We start from the raw sequence: 20,240 nt of genomic DNA on the forward strand, positions 1-20,240 counted from the left end.
GAGAGGCCACGATCCCCCGATTCTCCTCCATGACGTCCTTATGCAGAGCTCTCTGGTCAGGATCCAGCAACTCCCACTCCTCGTCCGTGAAGCGAACAGCGACATCTTCAAAGCACACTGGACCCTAAAAGAAAAAGGGAAATGTCCTCCTCTGAGACAGCAGAAATATGATCTGCTACACAATGCGCTGTTATTTCCTTCCTGTTAATTGCTGTGTTATTTCAACATGATTCCTTTGCTGTACATTTTAATTATGGGTACCTATTCTAACGCTTTAAATGATTTCTTTCATTCTGCATTTTAACTATGGGTATTCGTCTTTGTGCAAATAGGTCGTACTCCAGCTTATGTTTACGTTATTCTGCCTACGCAAGCATTCCAGTTTCCCCGATGGAAGGATCCACTTTCTCCTCTCCTCTCCTCGTGCGTTGTTCTGGGGAGGTTCCCTCCCAATGCCCTAGATCCAAATTCAAGGGGTTCATGGGGGCATGGAGAGGGGGAGGACTGGGGAGCAGGCCCCATTTTGCAGCAGATAGGGCTAGCTAGGTGAATCCTGGAAATTATTTGTTATCGTCTGTCCGCTTCTTAGAAGCCTATTTTAGCATTCACTGATGAATATAGAAATACAAGAAGCCTAGTTTGGAAGGCCATCTGTCTTGGATTATCTAGCTGAGATTCCTGCAATGCAGGGGGTTGGACCTGATAACCCTTGGGGTCCCTTTCAACTCTAGGATTCTATGAAAACTGCAACTACAGATGAATCCTACTGGAAACATTCAGAAGGCTGGAGTCACATATGGGCAGGAAATCCCACACTTCACAGCTGGAGTTTACTCTTTATTAGCAAGAGCACGATGTTTACAGACTTGGCTGAGTTTCGAGCCTCTTCCTCCACAAAAGCAGTTGCAGAGAGTGAAGGCCCCCGGCTCCCCACAGCTTTCCAAGTCCCCTCTTTTTTGGGGTTTCTGGCAAGCGATTGAACAGTGCGCCAGTGTGCAGCCTGCCTTTGCTCCTCCATGTTAGACCTCTCTTGGCTCTGAGAGACAAGCAGGGAGGGTGGATTCTGGCAGAAGGAGAAGGAGCCCCCGCTGACTCCTCCTCCTGACTCACCTGTGCCTCTCGACCTTCCTCCTCCCACTCGCCTCCTTCCTCTTCTGCCTCTGATTCTGCACTGGATTCTGCCACAGAGTCTCCCAGCTCACTAAGCCCTGTTACCTCTTCAGCTTCTGACACCTCCTCTTCCCAGCCTTCTCCCTCTTCTCCCTCTGACTGCTCATCCTTCCTCCACCTCCACTCCTTGGGCTCTGAGCCATCTTCTTGTCAGTGTTTGTAAAAAGCAAAAAAAAGGAGGAAAAGGTTCTGACCTCCCTTTGCCTCTTCAGCCTGGTCCTCGGACCCTTGTCGGCACAAAAAGAGTCCACGAGAATATCCTTGCAGAGTTTTATTCTTAAAAGTCTTTGTGCAAAACACGACTGAATAACTCCACACACCAGCATCAACCAACCCAAACACCAGCCTCAGCAACAAACTAACATTTCTCACTTATATATACAACTTGGTGCAGACCGCTGAGTCATGCTGACCCAGCTTTATTCGCATTAAAGAAACAGCGGCCATTTTAGCCGTGACACCCCTTCTGTTTCTTTAAATGCGAAAAACCCCAACAGAAACAATACATACATACATTATATACATAAACCCAGTTTTGTCATCAGTTCATTATGGCATGTTGCTGGCAAAGGCTTGGTGAACAAATCAGCAATATTATCTTGTGATTGACAATACTCCAGTTTGATTACCCCATTCTGTACACAATCTCTAACATTCGCATGACGGATAGCAATATGTTTTGATGCGGATTTCATTATTTCCGAGCCCGCTAATGCAATGCACGATTGGCTATCTTCATACACTTGGATAGGCAAATCAACTTTACAATCTAGATCTTTTAGTATCTGTATAAACCACATGATTTCATTGCATGCTAGCGACAGGCTCCCATATTCTGCCTCACAGGATGAGGTTGCAACAAATCCTTGTTTCTTTGACCTCCATCCAATTATGGAATTGGCAAACATCATAACCATTCCACTTGTAGGTTTTCTGGTAGCTACACAGCTTCCCCAGTCCGCATCAACAAATACTTCTAGTTTTTCGTCTTGTGTACTAGATATCTTCAAACATACATTTAATGTCCCCTTTAGATATCTGATAAGCCTTTTCAAAGCACACCAATCAGCAGTACTGGGTTTAGATACACGTTGACTCAGAACATTTGTAGCACATGCAATGTCTGGCCTTGACCACTGGCTTAAATATAACAGCGATCCTATTTTTGAGTGATACAACTCAGGCTGATCAAATTTATCATCACACACTGTCTTTGGGAAATCTGGTGTCATGGGAGTCTGAACTGGCTTGCAGTTTTCCATGCCAAACTGCTCTATCAAGCGAAGAATTTTCTCTTTCTGACTCAATAGGAAGCTTCCATCAGCTTCCTGCCTTACTTCTACTCCCAAGTAATTGCTTACAGGCCCCAAGGCTTTAAGCTTAAACCTCTTTTCCAGTTGACTTGTGAGCTTCTGGATCTCATCTGTGGAACTCCCTGCCACAAGCAAATCATCAACAAAGACTAAGAGCATTAGATATTTGTTGCCTGATCCCTTGGTGTACAGGCATGGATCAGCCACACTCCTTTTAAAACCAAGTTTTACAAGGGCTTCATTTAAACACTGGTTCCAACACCTTCCACTTTGTTTGAGACCATAAACAGCCTTTCTCAAACGCCAGACTGCACCATTCTCCTCTTCAAACCCAGGGGGTTGTCTCATTAATACTTCATGGTCTAAATTTGCATGCAGATATGCAGCATCAACATCAAAATGGTGCACTGCTAGTTGTCTTACAGCAGCAATGGAAAGCATTAAGCGAAAAGTTTCACTCTTTACAGTGGGAGAAAACACTTCATCATAACTCTCCCCTTTAATCTGAGTGAACCCTCTGGCTACTAATCTGGCTCGAAAACGTGGTTCCCCAGATGCAAGGGTTTTCCTTTTGTAAACCCACTTGCATGACACCACTCTGCCACCAGGTGGCGGCATTATGACCTCAAACACTTTGTTACGTTTAAAAGAGTCCATTTCTTCTTTCATAGCTTGTTCCCACAAAGCACGTTCCCCAGGGGGTAAGTCTAAGACTTCATTATAACTTTGTGGTTCCACACAACTCACATTGCATACTCTCACTCCTCCTAGGGTCAAACGCTGAGGAGGTACACCCTTGTTTGAACGCTGGGAGCGCCTAGGCACTATTACTTCTTCTTCCCCCCTTATCTCTGGCTCTTCTTCCTCTTCCTCTAGAGAAGTATTATCTTTTGCCACATCTTTTGGGGAAATCTGTGCCTCCTCCTCCTCTTGCTCCTGCGTTGCCAATGGCTGAGAAGAAGCCTCTTCTCTTACTTGCAGGGGCAGTAGGCAATCTGGGTTGGCATGGATCACAGTCCATCTGTCCTGGTCAGCGAAGTCTGCACTTCGTGACAGAACTACTCGTCCTGGGCGTAAATTGAAACGCCACCCTTTGCCATAGGACTGATATCCCACAAACCGCAGTCTCTGCGCTCTAGCACCCCCTTTCTGGCGCTGAGCTTTGGGGATGTTTACATGTGCCCAAGCACCCCAGTTATGGAGCATTGTCCACTCTGGTTCTTTCCCAAACAACACACGATAAGGAATATCTTTTATAGAGCTAGACCAGGTTCTATTAATCAAAAAGTTCGCTGTCAGAAAAGCTTCGCCCCACAGCCTATGGTTGTGACCCAATCCTGCATCCACTAGCAGGCAGTCCTTTACTGACTGTATTACAGCCCCACGCCTTTCACACAGACCATTTTCAGCAGGGCTATAAGGGTTAGTCAAACGATGAGTGATCCCCTTACGTCGCAACCATGTCCCAAATTGTTTGTTCAGAAATTCTCCACCCCTATCTGTTTGCAACTGCACAACAGGGCGAGCGAAGAGCTTTTCAGCTTGGGCAACCCATTCTCTGAATGTGGGGAAACACTCAGATTTCTGCTTTAACAAAAACAACCAACTAAAACGTGATTTATCATCAATTACCAGAAAAGCATATCTGGCGCCTCCTTCAGTCTTCTGTGGAAAAGGGCCTATCACGTCACAATGGACAAGTTCTAAAACCTCTTTAGATACTCTGTCACTTTTAGAAGCCACAGGCTTCCTCTTAGATTTGGCCATTTTACATACATTGCAATCTAGGAAACAGTTACAGCTGTTTACTTTTAGGTTCTTGCACACCTTTTGCATCTCTGAAAGCACACGGAAATTGGCGTGACCCAGTTTTCTGTGCAGTTCATGTACACACCCCTTATGAACTGGCAAATTATCCTGAACCACCTGGGCTGCTTTAACAGGCTTGTCCTGCATTACATATAACCCATTTTCCAACTTTGCATGGCCACATACCTGAGTTCCATTCTTTATCAGACAGCCATCCCGTGTGAAGTTAACACTATACCCTGCATTAATCAAACAGCTTACAGACAGCAAACAATAGTCCAAACTGCTGACAAACAGAGTCTCTGGTAGAGTAGTGTTCAAGCACTGCAGGAAACATGTTCCCTGGCCATCAATCTTGCTTCTACGACCATCAGCAAGATAAATTGAGTCTTTTCCATCAGCTGGCTTCCCCAGGGTCTTAAAGTCCTCCCGACTGTTGCAGATAATCCTGCTGCTCCCAGAGTCCAGCAACCATGTTCCTCGAGGTATCTTCCTCTCCTCTCGAGAAAATGCAGAAACAAACTGAGCAGAACGCGTGTTCTTCTTCTCTGAAGAGAACCCCTTCTGCTTACGTTTCTGCGTTGATTGCTGTCTCTGCTCCACGTCGTCTCCTGGAAGTCTTGCCCTGCATTGACGTTGGAGATGCCCGGGTTGGTTGCATCTATAGCATCTCCTCACTGCCATGGCCAAGTCCAAACCTTGGCGTTGCTCCATTGGCAGATTCTGCTGCTGGCCCCCTCGACTGTAATTCCTCCGCTCTTGGAGTTCAGCTTGTTTATCTGACCTTCTTTCTGCTTCTTCGGTCAATCTTCCAACCACATACTCAAGGGTCAGATCTCGGGGACGCATACTCTCCATGCTGTTAATCACGGGCAACCAGCTTTCAGGCAAACTTGAAAGAATAATGTAGGTTTGGTCAGTCTCATCATAACGCTTACCTCTCTGCTGTAGTTGAAGAAACAGAGATTTCAGCGTTTGAAGATGAGTTGCCAAACTCTCACCTTCTTTCATAACAGTCCTGAACAGCCTTCTGGTCAGAGAAATTATAGTTCCAGCAGTTTCTCTGGCATGCATTGCCCTTAATAAATTCCAGCACTCAAACGCTGTGCTGGCATTTGCTACATGCAATAACTGAGAGTTGCTCAAACACAGCATAATTTGGGCACGAGCCCTTTCATCTAGCCGTTTTTTCTCAGCAGAGTCAGTCCTCAAAACCTCAGTTTCAACACAGTCCCATAGTACATCTCTCCTTAACAACTGCTGCATTTTAATTGACCAACTCAGCCAGTTGCTTTCTGAGAGAAGTTCAAAAGGGATGCCTCCCCCAATATTTACAACTTGGGAAGACTGGAAATCTGCCATCTCTGCTGGTGCTTGCTGAGCCCCTTCTGTGGGGCCTCCAGCAAACTCTCCAGACTCTCTCTTTAGAGTCCCACTAGATGGTCCTGGCTGGCACTCACCGGCTTCTAGCTGCTGCCTCTGTTGACCCTCAGGTCCCGCCTGGCTCTGCAACTGGTGTAGCTGCTCTGTGAGTCGCCTACTGTGGTCCTCTAGCAGTTCAAACTGTTCCAGTAGCCGACGCTGAGTGCTTTTCTGGTCCTCAGATCCTAGCTGCTCCAGCGTCGCTGCAGACAGTTACAGCTTGCCACCAACTGCTCCAACGCACAGCCACCGGCTCCATACACCACCAGGACTCACCAGCTCCCTGCTGAGATGCTGTCAGTCATTTTGCACTCTGCACATGCTCAGAAACACTGGGCCCATAACCTGTCAGTGTTTGTAAAAAGCAAAAAAAAGGAGGAAAAGGTTCTGACCTCCCTTTGCCTCTTCAGCCTGGTCCTCGGACCCTTGTCGGCACAAAAAGAGTCCACGAGAATATCCTTGCAGAGTTTTATTCTTAAAAGTCTTTGTGCAAAACACGACTGAATAACTCCACACACCAGCATCAACCAACCCAAACACCAGCCTCAGCAACAAACTAACATTTCTCACTTATATATACAACTTGGTGCAGACCGCTGAGTCATGCTGACCCAGCTTTATTCGCATTAAAGAAACAGCGGCCATTTTAGCCGTGACACTTCTGTTCCTGGTTCCCTGGCTGCTTCCTCCCACCTCTCCTCTGTGCCCAACCAGTCCATGACATTGCTCCATCCCTCGGCCTCTGTCCCCACAAGGCAGCTTCCCCTGACCTGATCTGGTTCCACAGCCACTGCTTCCCTTCTGCCCCCATGAAAACGTGGATAGGGAGGTCGTGCCGGCATCATTCCGTCACCTGCAAGAGAAAAAAAGGTAAGCAGGATTGCCTGCTTCTCTCACAGGGGAAACAGGACAGATGGGCTTTGAGAAAGCCTTACCTGCTGAGTGCAGTTGGAGGTTTCTGCCCATTTCATGTTAGGTGTGCAGAAATACATCTCCCCTCCTCTGAACCCCAACCCCCACCCCTCAAAAAACAAAACAAAAGACAACCAAGATGAAAAGAACCCTCAGATGAGTTGGAAAGCCAACAGAACGAGATCAAACAGAGAAAAACCACCTTCCTCCTTACCCAGAGGCCTCTCTCTGGTGTCCAACGGAGGCCTCTCTGCCTCACAGGAATCCAGGTCCATTTCTGCAAAATGATCCCTTTTCTGAAAGAACAACAAGAATTCAAAACATACATGAAAGGTGAGAAATATTAGAAAGAGAACGCAAAGACAGATACTTTAAGGGTGTTAGATCTTATTCCCTGAAAAAGGAGGGGCCATCAGCAGACCATTTTTGGATGTTCTCCATCCTATTTGGAGCCCCTTGGGAGTATCCAGAGGAAAGTCTCTCTCACCTGCTTTCTCTCTGCCTGCTCTCTTCTCTCCTCTGCCTGACTCAGGAGGAAACCTTCAGCTAGGGCCACTGCCTGGGAACTGGTCTCCACTCCACAGTCCCTCACCCAGCTCTCCATCTCCGGAGGAAGGACAGCCAGGAACTGCTCCAAGATCACCAAGTCCAGCATCTCAGCTTTCGTGTGCCTTTCTGGCTTCAGCCACTGCCGGTCAAGGTGGTAGAGTCGGCTGCAAACCTCTCGGGGTCCTTTGGCCTCCTGGAAGCAGAACTGCCTCAATTGCTGGCTCTGCACCTCTGAGCAGTGAGTATCCTCCTCACCCAGGATCTTCTGCACAGAGTTTTCCCAGAATCCCCCACTGCTCCCAGTTTGGATGACATGGCCTCTTCCTGCTCTAGGACCAGCTGTGTCTCGCTCATCCATCTGTGCTCTCAGGAAGCTTCTGAGAGATCGGAAGGAACCTTTTGGTCTTCTGCCAAGTTCTGTCTGTCTTAAGGAGAAGCTCTAGCAAATCCTACAAAGCAAATACATTGTTCTGTTACAAAAGTTGTACAATATCAGGAGAAGAAAAAGGTTCCCTGAGCAAGCATGGATGAGTTGCTGGGAACCAGGGTAGGACTGCACCACAGCCCAGACTTTGAGCTATCTTTCTATAAATGAGGAGGAGGAGGAGGAGGAGGAGATGTAGGCCTCTAGAAGGGAGATTGTGGAAATGTGGAGTCAAGCGAAGAGATTAATGCGAGGCGAATCAGCCTGGTTGCTCCTTCATTCCAGTCAATGCATGAAATCAGAACTGATTGACAAGGGAGTCATTGGTTCCTAGTGAAAAATGACTAGGTGTGTTGAGTCCGAATCTCCTTTCTTGTAGCTTGAAGACATTGGTTGGAATCCTACGCCCAGGTGACATGGCTCTCCTAAAGGCCGGCCTCACGATACACTGCCTTTGTTGATCTAAAAGCAGCCTTTGATATAGTCTCCAGAACCAGACTCTGGGACAGACTACAGGGTACCTACATAGAATTAAGAGCTTCTGCTCTTAATTCAGGCACTGCACACAAACACGGCTCTTAGAGTCAGGTGTAGCCGCCTAGGACACCTAACGGACCCTATTAAAACCTCTAAAGGAGTCAGGAAAGGGTGCCTATTGGCCCCTCTACTATTCAATTTCGGTCTAAATAATTTAGTATCTGCACTCCATGACTCAGAACTCCACCCTCCGAAGCTCGCAAATCGGCATATTTCGGTCCTGCTATATGCCAACGATGCAGTAATTCTATCTAGAACCCCCATTGGACTCAAAAGGGCACCAAGAAAGCTCACAGCAAACTGTCAATTTGAATGTCTCAAAATCAACTATCAAAAGACTAAGATACTCGCTTTGGGGGCAAAACCAAAGCTTAAAAGCTGGGAACTCCAAGGCCATAAATTAAAACAAGTCTCAAACTACAAGTATCTAGGAATGGTGGTACAGACCTCAGGAGCCAACAAACTACACATAAACTCTATCGGGAGTTCAGCGGAAAAACCCACAAATTGTATCCTTAAATTTTTCAGAGCACAAGGGGGCTTCTTCGTTCCCGCAGCTCGAAAACTATACAAGGCCAAAACTTTGGCACAACTCCTTAAGAACTACCGTCCCATCTCCCTTTTAAATGTGGATTACAAAATATTTGCAGATGTTTTGGCAAGTAGATTCAAAAAGGTTTTAAATGAAATAATTCATAAAGACCAGGCAGGCTTTCTCCCAGGCAGACACATGTTTGCTAACACAAGGAATATTATTGACATATTGGAACTTTTGCAAACAGACATAAACACAAAAGCAGTTTTGATTTTTATAGACGCGGAGAAGGCCTTCGACAACATATCCTGGAAATTTATGAAGGGAAATTTAAAGGAAATGGGAGTGGGACGGGGGTTTGAGAATGGGATTGATGCAATATATTCAGAACAAAAGGCCAAACTGATAGTTAGCAATGTGGTTACAGAAGAGTTTAAAATTGAAAAAGGAACACGACAAGGCTGCCCGATTTCCCCGCTGCTATTTATTTCGGTTCTGGAGGTGCTCCTGAATATGATCAGAGGGGACCGGTTGGTGGAAGGGATCCAGGTCGGAGCGAAACAATATAAACTTAAAGCTTTTGCAGATTACCTAGTTTTGACATTGCAGGAGCCAGAATCTAGTACGAAAAGAGTATTACAACTGATTCAAGATTTTGGTCGGGTGGCGGGATTTAAACTAAATAAACAGAAAACTAAGGTGTTGGGAAAAAAATTGACAGACACAGAGTCAGAACGGTTTCAGAGGGAGACAGAATTAGTTGTGGTTAAGAAAGTGAAATACCTAGGGGTAAATATAACAGCAAAAAACCTGAGTCTATTTAAGGATAATTATGAAAAATGTTGGTTGGAAATTAAGAGAGACTTGGATAGTTGGTCAAAACTAAAACTTTCCTTGTTAGGCCGAATCGCTGCCATTAAGATGAATGTATTGCCAAAAATGTTGTTTTTGTTTCAAACATTACAAATTGTGGACAAGACGGAGTGCTTCCGGAAGTGGCAGAAAGATATTTCTAAATTTGTCTGGCAGGGCAAAAAGCCCAGAATTAAGTTCAAGATATTAACGGATGCGAAAGAAAGAGGGGGCTTTGCCCTGCCAGACTTAAAGTTGTATTATGAAGCCGCAGCTTTCTGCTGGCTAAAAGACTGGCTACTTCTCGAAGACACGGACCTACTAGATCTGGAAGGCTTTAACAATGCGTTTGGATGGCATGCATACTTATGGTATGATAAGGTTAAGATCAATAAGGCCTTTAAGAACCATATTGTCAGGAAAGCAGTGTTTAATGTCTGGACAAAATATAAAGACTTATTGGAAAACAAAACTCTGAGGTGGCTTTTACCCCTGGAAGCCAAGGCCCGAAAAGTACCCAATATGGAGGCCAAATGGCCAAAGTATTGGGAAATATTAGAGAGAGATGGAGACAATTGGAAATTGCAGAGTTTAGAGAAAATGAAAGACAAAGTGCGAGACTGGTTACATTATGCTCAGATTAAAGAAGTGTTCAAAAATGATAAAAAGTTAGGGTTCCAGGTGGAGAAATCGAAGTTGGAAACAGAATTGTTAGAACCTAAAACTAAGGTACTTTCAAGAATGTATAACTTGCTGCTGAAATGGAATACACAAGACGAAATGGTTAAATCGGCTATGATAAAGTGGGCACAGGATATTGGGCATAATATTATGTTTGAAGACTGGGAAAGGTTGTGGACCATAGGGCTGAACTTCACTGCATGTAATGCTCTGAAGGAAAATGTAATGAAAATGATATATAGATGGTACATGACCCCAGTTAAATTGGCTAAAATATACCATTCGTCTGATAATAAATGTTGGAAATGTAAGGAAAACGAAGGAACATTCTTTCACCTCTGGTGGACTTGCCCTAAAGTGAAGGCCTTCTGGGAAATGATATATAACGAGCTGAAAAAGGTGTTTAAATACACCTTTACCAAGAAACCAGAGGCCTTACTTTTGGGTATTGTCGGCCAGAATGTGTTAAAGAAGGACCGAACATTTTTTATGTATGCAACAAGGATACTCATCGCTAAGAACTGGAAAACTCAAGATTTACCCACACTGGAAGAGTGGCAGATGCAGCTGATGGACTATATGCAACTAGCTGAGATGACTGGCAGAATCCGAGACCTGGGAGAAGAGAGGGTTGAAGAAGACTGGAAGAAATTTAAGATTTATCTACAAAAGTATTGTAATTTGGTTGAATGTTAATAAGGACGCCAGATTAGAAACAACTGTTTACCACTAAATTAGATCTGAAATTTGACGATAAGTGAAATTAGGAAAGTATACATTTCTTTTTGGAGAAAGGAACAGATTGTATTTAAATGATTGGAATTAAGATTGTAAACAAAATGATAATTTGTTTGGAAAAATTTTACAACGATGTAAGTGGGAGCGGGAGACGTGAGGGAGTCCAAAGTAGTAATGAAAAGATGTTATATAAGCAAAGTTGTTTATTAACTATGCATTTGTATTTAAAAAAAAACCTTAATAAAAATTTATATAAAAAACAAACAAAAAAAACCACAAAACTTTGGCACAACTCCTTTATGGTTCCTTTTTGCGCCCGCCTTCCTCGGCTTTCTCCCCCCTTGAGAGAGTTCAATCTAGACTTCTTAGAGCTCTCCTCCAAGTGCCCAGATGTGTCTCAAACGCATGGGTTAGATGAGAAACGGGGATGGTGAGAGTGGAGGCTAGCATCTGCCTAACATCAATCTACAAATGGCTGACATTGAACCTGCTGCCCCGAGGGATAGCCCCACTGACCCTCTGCGACCAATTCCAAGCAGGCTGGCAGACTGCAGTCCTGAACACCCTCCAGAAACTGGGTTTTGCCCCTCAAGCCCTTCTAAGTCTGGGCTTGGGCCAGGCAAAGAATATTAGATACCGAGAGAGAACAGGACTGCGCAAGGTGCTCAGACTATATAATTGGAGAAATCGAGAAATATATAGCTGCACTGGCAGAATATCTCTTCTTTCTCGCATCTAGAAATGCAAGAAGGGCCTTTACACTCGCCAGAAGCTCGGCTCTTCCCTCGCTGGTCCTGGATGGAGCCTTTAGAAAAGTCCCGTATGCTCAGAGACTTTTCACCTGCCCATTGGGAGAGATAGGAAGCCAAAACACTTGCTCTTTAGACGTCCCTTTTACGAAGAGACACGTAGTAAGACCATTGGTCCCCTGCTGGTGAGGCTCGCTGACCTCCCGCAAAAGCAAAAATTAGACCTTTTCCTGTTAGATCAGAAGATGACCTGGATGGTCGCCAGATTCTGTGTACAGATCTGTAGGCGCAGACCATCTCCCAACTCAAAATAGTCCGTCATGAAAATCCCCAAACTCAGTTTCATGGGTGACTCTGAGTCAAGTCCCTGGTGTAGTTTGTTGGTGTGCATTGTTTTTAAATTTGTTGTTGTACATAAATTGCCTGTTTTACTTCTGTGACTGTACCCCCAAGTGTGTTTTATAAGCTGGTCTCTGACCGTAATAAATTATCTAATCTGACATGGCTCTCCTGTCTCCTCTCTTTTCCATGTAAACATACCCAGCTCCTCACAAAGCTTGGCTTGATCTGCTTGGCTGGCCTCCTCTGCCAATAAGGAGAAAGAAAGAAGGGAAACAGACAAAGAGGTTTGGGAGCAACCATTCAGACACGTTTCCTCTCTTGTGCAATGACGCTGACCCGTGTCACACACAGCAGAAGTCCTACTGAGAGCCTTATTTAAAGAAGCCAGATTTCTATCTGCTAGATTTCCCAGGGGGCTCTGAATAATTATTTTTCTGGAAGGGGGGCGGTAACCTCCTCCCCCCCACAAAATATCTAAAGGAAGGAGACAGTTCCTGCAACCTCGCCCCTCCCTGGCAGGACCCCCTGCTCCCTGGGGCTCCCCCCCCCACCTGAGCCACCCTCCCCTGCTGCATCCCTGGGACCCCCCCCCTTCTCCCCACTGCACCCTCTGGGAGGAGGAGGAAGAGACTCACCAGATCCCCGTGGAAGAGAGCAATGCAGCCTTTGCAATAGCACAAAGCAACCCTGCCCCCCCCCCGCTTGCAGGAAGGGGAGGGAGAGACTTTTCCTTTGGAGGACTTGGCCCCCCTTTACATCCTGTCCTCTCTAGGAATGCAGCTCGGTTCCCTTTAACCCTTGCAGAGCTGAGTCCACCCTGCTCAGTCCTCTCTGCCTTTTCTCTCCTGCATTGCAGAATCCCAGAGATGCTCATTTTATTTTTGCTCTTGGTTGGTCTGTGATCCGCTCCCTCCCTTGGCCAGAAACTGGAGGAAGAGGTTGCAGGGAAAAGGGGTTTGCAGGAAGCAAGGAACCTCCTCCTAGAATGGGAGGGAGCCCCCTGGGTCATCTATTCCAGCCCCCCTGCAAGGCAGGAATCTCAGCCAAAGCATCCAACCTCTGCTTCAAAACCTCCAAGGAAGGAGAGTCCGCCATCTCCCAAGGGATTCTGCTGCTCTTCCCCTCAGAATGTTCTTCCTGCTCTTTAGGCAGCAGAAACTGCTTTCTGGTCCTCTGGGTCCCTTATTCTGGGTGCTCCCCTCTAAGGCAGGAGAAAACAAGCTGGCTCCCTCTTCCATGGGTCAGCCCCCCAGAAATTGAGATGTGGCTCTCAGGTCTCCATCCAGCCAGGTCTCAGCTGAGGGAGGAACAGGAAGACACGCTGTCCCTGCCTCTCCTGGGACTACACATTGCTGAGCTGCAAAATGCAGGAAAGGGCACATTTTGAAGGCTTTGGGCATGTTTTGTTAATGGCGAAATCTGGGGGTTCCCTTGGACAAAAAACAAGAACACCAGCCAGGAATAGCAGAGCAAAAGAGCAGCCAGTAGGCTTGGTCTTTCTTGTAGACTGTCGTGACAGGACTCCCACCTGCCACAAGGTGGAACAAGATGGATGCCCAGAACAAGAGAGCCCCCAAACATTTATCAGCTGCTAATCCTCATGTTATACAACCCCAACTTTATCACTAATACATCATGAAAGGGGAGGTCTGGTGGCAGTAATCTGAGCATCCTGGACCCTGCCCCATGGTTCTCCTTGCCCTCCACCAAACACACATGGAGTGTAACAAAATAGATATTTACGTACATTTCCCTGTTTCCCAGCCAACTTAATCACATCCTTTTGTCTCAATCTGGGTTTGTTATTTCTGGAATGGCTACCTGTCTGGCACTCAGGTTTCAGGATGCCACAGATTATCGCTCAGGCAGAGGGGCTGCTGAGTAGCTGAGCTCACAGGTCTAGATGAATTTCTGAAGTTTTCCCAGTGAGCCAGTACATAGATACATTTATCAGTTGACAGGTATGTGAATGAAGCTGAATGATGGAAGATTCAGGATGGGTGGGGGGGCGAGAAAGCCCTTGTTTGTGCACATAGTTATTTTTAATAGTTTAATAATAGTTTTAATAGTTTTAATATTTGATGCTGTATTGTTTTAACACTCAATTGGTAGCCACTGAGAGTGGCTGGGGAAACCCAATCAGATGGGTGAGGTATAAATAATAAATTATTATTATTATTATCATCATCATTAGATGGGCAAAGAAAAAGCGATTGATATGCATTGTATGTGCAATATAACATTGTGCCACCGGATGGTGCAGTGGAGTCCTGATTTTCTCTACCTGTTTTCAGTGTTTGAATTTACAACACCTTTAACTGAAGCACTTCGTTGATGTATCCAGACTCTAGATTCAGCCAGTTTAGAAACCACACTTCTGTGACCCCATGACTGAGGGTGGTCATCGGAGGGGGGTGGGAGTGGGTGGCAGAAAATGTTGACCCTGTGGGCAACAGCTGGGAGAAAAGTTTTCCATTTTGGGAAAGGGATCCCAAAGGATTTCCCTAGGAAGCGTTTTATTCAGTCTCACCTGCAATAATGTGGCTTGGACACTCAGAAACACAAGGAGAACGTGGAATTGATGGGAGAGCCTCCAAGGAAGGAGAGCCCACCACCTTTGCACTGTCAAGCAGCTCTTACTATCAGGACCTTCTTCTTGATGTTTCGTTGGAATCACTTTTATTGTAACTTGAAGCCATTGGTTTGAGTCCTACCCTCCAGACCAGAAAGGAGGAGGAGGGGGAGGAGGAGTTTGGACTTGATATCCTGCTTTATCACTACCCTAAGGAGTCTCAAAGCGGCCAACATTCTTCTTTCCCTTCCTCCCCCACAACAAACACTGTGAGGTGAGTGGGGCTGAGAGACTTCAGAGAAGTGTGACTAGCCCAAGGTCACCCAGCAGCTGCATGTGGAGGAGCAGGGAATCGAACCCGGTTCACCAGATTATGAGTCCACCGCTCTTAACCACTACACCACACTGGAGAAAACAAGCTTGCTCCATCTTCCATGGGGCAGCTCTAGAGTGATTTGAAGATGACTCTCAGATGCTGTCTCAGTCTCCTCCTTCCCAGGCTAAACACCCCCAGCTTGTCAAGACCCTTCTTCAACTGGGGTGCCCAGAATAGAACCCAGGACTCTAGGTGGGGTTTGACCAGGACAGAACAGATCAGTACTATGACTTCCCTTGGACACTGCACTTCTGTTAATGCAGCCAGAATTGCATTAGCTTTTCTTGTTGCTGCATCATGACACACTTTTTATTTCTTGCTCCACCACTTTAATTTCACCTGCAACACATCTACACCAGCAGAAGTTACCATTAGTTTTCCACATCCTTCACTTCCTTAGACCTTTTGGCCAGCAGATTTATCATTTGTGTAAAGTTCATGTACAGCCATTTGATGTGTGAGAGGTCTATGCTACTTACCTGTGTATAAATCCTTCAAAGTCTCTTCAGAGACCCTTAACAAAACTATTGATGAAGAAAATACCATTTTTTTTAATTTCCCCCCTAATGCAGAATCATAACAAAAATTACAAACATTGAATCCAAAATAATACTATACAAAAAAAAAAATGAAAAAAAAAAACAGAAAAGAAAAAGGGAAAAAAACCCAAAGGAAACAAAACTAAACTAAACAAAAACGAAAAAGCAACATCAACAGAAAAAAACCGTATCATTACGTACATAAACACATATTGACTTCCTTCCTCAAAAGATTTACACAAAAAAGACCTCCAAAAATTTACTCTTACTATATTGTTGTGTCTAATTAGATTACTTCCACCTTTGTACTTTTTTTTTACACCATTTTTCTTGTTCTTTAACCCTGTAAAGCATCATTCATTACATACCAATATACTAACTGCAGAACAATGTTTTTTCATATACTCTATAACACAACCCCATTCTTTTAATAATTTCTGGTCCGATTGTCCCCTTATGTATGCTGTGAGTCTTGCCAGATTTATGTATTCACAAAATTTAATTTGCCAATCTTTCACTGATGGAATTTTTCTCCCTTTCTAGTTTTTTGCTATAAGCATCCTGGCAGCTGTTGTTGCATAAAGGAATACTTTCCTTTGATTTTAGGGAATATCATTTGTAATTAAACCTAAAATGAATGCCTCCGGTTTTTTACTGAAAGATATTTTAAACATTAAAAGAACTTTAAGAATCACACAGAACAAAGATATAATAGTTACAGTAGTGCCCACGGCAATTTTCCCAAATGTGCCCACAGGAGCAGCCAAGAGCCCCGACTTCAGGTCAACCTTCAGCAAGAAGTTGGTTCTCGGTTCCACCCCTCAGCTAAGAGCCAGCATTCAGCACCTCTTCCCAATTTGGGAGAAGAGGAGAACTGCCTGCTCCCGAATCTCCTTGGTTTTCACCCCGTAAATTATGGGGTTCAACATGGGTGGAAGAAGCAGGTACATGTTGGCTAAGAGGATGTGGACGTACCGGGGATGTTCTGGCCAAAGCGGTGCGCCAGGATGGTGAAGTAGGCTGGGGTGTAGAACATGAGGATGACGCAGACGTGGGAGCCACAGGTGCTGAGCGCCTTTCCCCGGGCATCTCTAGACGGCATCCAGAAGATGGACCTTAGGATCAGGATGTAGGAGATCGCAATGAGCACCACATCCAGCCCCGTAGACAGGAGAGAGACGGCTAACCCGTAGATGTTGTTGGCGGTGATGTCTCCGCAGGACAGAGCGGCCACAGCCATGTGCTCACAGTACGTGTGGGGAATTACGTTCGTCTTGCAATATGGCAACCTCTTCAAGAGGAAGGCAAAGGGGATGGCTGTGCAGCAGCTGCGGACCACCCCAGCAACCCCCATCTGGACCATCAGCCGAGGCGTCAATACCGTGGTGTACCTGAGCGGCCTGCAGATGGCAACATAGCGGTCAAATGCCATGGCCAGCAAGACGGCCGACTCTGAAACAAAAAGGAAAACGAGCAGGGAATTCTGGGCAATGCAGGCGGCGAAGGGGATCTCCCCGGCATCCGCCCAGAAGATGTCGAGCATTTTGGGCACCGTAGTGGTGGTGAGCATGAGATCGGCCCCCGCCAGAAGGGAAAGGAAGAGGTACATGGGCTGGTGGAGGCTGCGCTCAGTGGCGATGATCAAGAGGAGGCCAGAATTCCCTGAAAGGGCCACCAGGTACATCAGGAAGAAGGGGATGGAGATCCAGAGGTGGAGATCCTCTTTGCCTGGGATGCCCACCAAGATAAAGAAAGAAGGGCTGATGCCTGTGTGATTGGAAGGGGACATGGCAGACATGACTTCTCAGATTCTTCCAGCCGGCTTAGAGGAACAAAAGAGGCGCTTGGTGATGGTGAAGCTGGAGCGATTGGCAGCCACCAAGGTGTGGGGAAGCTTCTCTCTTGGTACCCCTGTGAAAACGGGAGGAATTGCCAGGGCCAGCCCAGTTAGTAGCCACTGGCTTCATTCATCCAGGAAGAAGCTAGTGGATGCTCTGTGGACACACATTTACAATCACACACACAATCACACACCTGCTCCCACCCAACTCCTCCCAGTGTCAAGCTGTGACTCCGCCGAGATTTATCGGAGCAGAGGTGACTGGAGAACAGCCCCATTAAACTGCAAAGCGCCATGCTGAGGTTACTCTAGGGAGGGCATTTTCCTAGGGTGCCCTCAGAAAAAGCTGATCCCATCCGACTGCCATGCCTCATAAGAACGTCAGATTAGAAAGAGCTTCCAATGACCGGTTGGTTCCTGAATCCTCAGCTGGGCTGCTGGCTACTCCTCTTCATCAAATTTAGGGGGCACATAAAATGTGCACCTACAAAGCAGGGCTCACTTTCCCTTCCATACTTAGGGCAGACTCAGATAGGTAGCCATGTTGGTCTGAAGCAGTCGAAATAAATTAAAAAATTAAAAAATTGTCCAGAAGCACCTTAGAGAATACTAAGTAGTTCTGGGTATAAGCTATGGGTATAAGAAGTGTGCATGCACACGAAAGCTTATACAGTGGTACCTCAGGTTAAGTACTTAATTCATTCCGGAGGTCCGTTCTGAAGCACCACTTTAGCTAATGGGGCCTCCTGCTGCGCCACCGGAGCACGATTTCTGTTCTCATCCTGAATGAGAATTTCTGTTCTCATTCTGAAGCAAAGTTTTTAACCTGAGGTACTATTTCTAGGTTAGCGGAGTCTGTAACCTGAAGCGTATGCAACCCGAGGTACCACTGTACCCAGAACTACTTAGCTGGTCTCTAAGGTGCTACTGGACAATTTTTTTATTTTATTTTTATTTATTAGGGCAGACTGACTTCTTCTGTCTGGTTCCACAAGCTGCTTGACAGATTTCCTGGCCAGCAGTTCCAACACTGATTCAGTACTCCGTCTTCTCCCGCCCCATCCCCCAATAACTTACTTCCTTCCTCCTTCCTTCCTTCCTTCCTTCCTTCCTTCCTTCCTTCCTTCCTTCCTTCCTTCCTTCCTTCCCCCCCCCCCCCAGATTCCCTTTTAGCAATCTCTTCACTTATAGGAAGCTTCCTCTTTTGAAAACAAATATGACAGTGTTGGGTTTTCTGGGCCATCCCTCCTCTACCCCCCCTCTGCTTTTATGCCCCTCCTTGCCCCCTGCTTTCCTCGCAGGCTCTACTGCCCCCCCCAGCCATTCAGGTATTCCTGTTCTAGCCGGGAACCCAGACATGGAGAGCAAACAAGTCACCAAGATCCAGCTCTGGGTCTCTTTCCTTCTTTGTGCTGGTCAGGGGTGGACTTGGGTATTCTTTGGTAGTATGGCACTCTGAGTGAGGCCAATATTTGGCGCCCCAAAATGAATCTACTCAGTGGTGGGTCTTCTCAATTTTGCCCCTCCTCGGATCAGGGCCGTGTGCAGGGGAACCACCTCCTCTGCCCTCAGTCCAGTTCTGGTGCTGATCTTCAGACCACAAAGTTCTCCCTGGTAGAAACGACCAGTCAGGGGCTACATGGCATTTCCTCTCTTGCAGTCAGGTATGTGCTGTTTATCCATTTTTGCCAATCCTGAGGCAATATACAGTCAGAACTGGGACATTGCTGTCCTGTCAAACTGGTGAAAAATCTGAGTTATTAGACCCAAGATGGACCGCCAAGTGGCTTCTCCAGACCACCTCAGAAGAAGCCATAGAAAGCATCAGCCAGAGCAGTAAATAGTGGAAGTTTATGTGTCCTCCTCTTCCCTACCTCAGAGTCCCAGGAGGGGAGCCAATTAGACTCCAGAGGAATAAAGTCGGTTACCATAAGTGAAAAGGGAGAACCTCAGGGCTGAGCTGGAATTTCAGCCAGGGATGCACTACTCCAAGTAGGGCGATGCCCAGGGGGCCAGGAGGCTACTGGGTTTACTTGGGTTTCAGACAAGAGTGTGGGCTTGTATTGATGGACAAGCAGAGCCTATGGCGGGCAAAGGGGTACTCCTTTAGCGGACAGCAGTGCTGCCGATCCTTGAATCAGCTTTGCAGGGCTCTGTCACTGCAGCCTCCACAGTAGTTTGTTTCCTGCCTTTCTGTTTAAAAGACCCCCTGCAAGGCAGTTTATTTGGGTAGGACTTCATTTGGACGCGGGTGACGCTGTGGTCTAAACCACAGAGCCTAGGACTTGCCGATCGTAAGGTTGGCGGTTCGAATCCCCGCAACAGGGTGAGTTCCCATTGCTTCATCCCAGCTCCTGCCAACCTAGCAATTCGAAAGCACGTCAAAGTGCAAGTAGATACATAGGTATCGCTCTAGTGGGAAGGTAAATGGGGTTTCTGTGCACTGCTCTGGTTTGCCAAAAGTGGCTTAGTCCTGCTGGCCACATGACCCAGAAGCTGTACGCCGGCTCCCTCAGCCAGTAAAGCGAGATGAGCGCCACAACCCCAGAGTCGTTCACGACTGGACCTAATGGTCAGGGGTCCCTTTACCTTACATTTGGGTGGAGGAGCAGAAGTTCCTAGCTTCAGCCTCAGCACGTTTAGTTAAAAGGGCTCAAGAGACAAGATCCATTTTCTGAAAAGGCTGCCACACCCATGTGAAGGATGGGTCTCCCAGGGCCAGGCCATAGCAGCTTCCCCACCCATTGTCTTGTTGCAATAGAAGATTTATGATGACTGGCTACAAAGTTCATACTTCTGCTTACGCAAGCCCTTTCCACACCAGGGCTGATGAGTGGTTGCTTATCACCCAGAAGCAGAATTATAACTGTGATTCAATGC

The 20,240-nt window shown here is 46.4% G+C and overlaps 1 protein-coding gene and 1 pseudogene across 2 annotated transcripts in view; both read right to left on the reverse strand.

Annotated features, from left to right (window-relative positions):
• Positions 1 to 12,709, reverse strand: part of LOC309369090 (uncharacterized protein) — a 63,312-nt gene extending 50,603 nt beyond the window's left edge. The window contains exons 1-4 of the mRNA XM_081909738.1: positions 12,669 to 12,709; positions 7,114 to 7,624; positions 6,841 to 6,922; positions 6,485 to 6,567 (exon numbers count right to left, since the gene is read on the reverse strand). Coding sequence (XP_081765864.1) covers positions 6,485 to 6,567; positions 6,841 to 6,922; positions 7,114 to 7,533 — 585 coding nt within the window. The 5' untranslated portion in view covers positions 7,534 to 7,624; positions 12,669 to 12,709. The remainder of the gene's footprint in view (positions 1 to 6,484; positions 6,568 to 6,840; positions 6,923 to 7,113; positions 7,625 to 12,668) is intronic.
• A 3,511-nt stretch (positions 12,710 to 16,220) lies between these two features.
• Positions 16,221 to 17,309, reverse strand: LOC309369274 (olfactory receptor 52Z1P-like; annotated as a pseudogene). Its single transcript has one exon. The product of its transcript is annotated as an olfactory receptor 52Z1P-like (transcript).
• Between the last annotated feature and the right edge of the window lie 2,931 nt (positions 17,310 to 20,240).

The sequence above is a fragment of the Podarcis melisellensis genome (genome assembly GCF_964234715.1).
Source record: "Podarcis melisellensis genome assembly, chromosome: 4".
NCBI classification, from domain to species: domain Eukaryota; kingdom Metazoa; phylum Chordata; class Lepidosauria; order Squamata; family Lacertidae; genus Podarcis; species Podarcis melisellensis.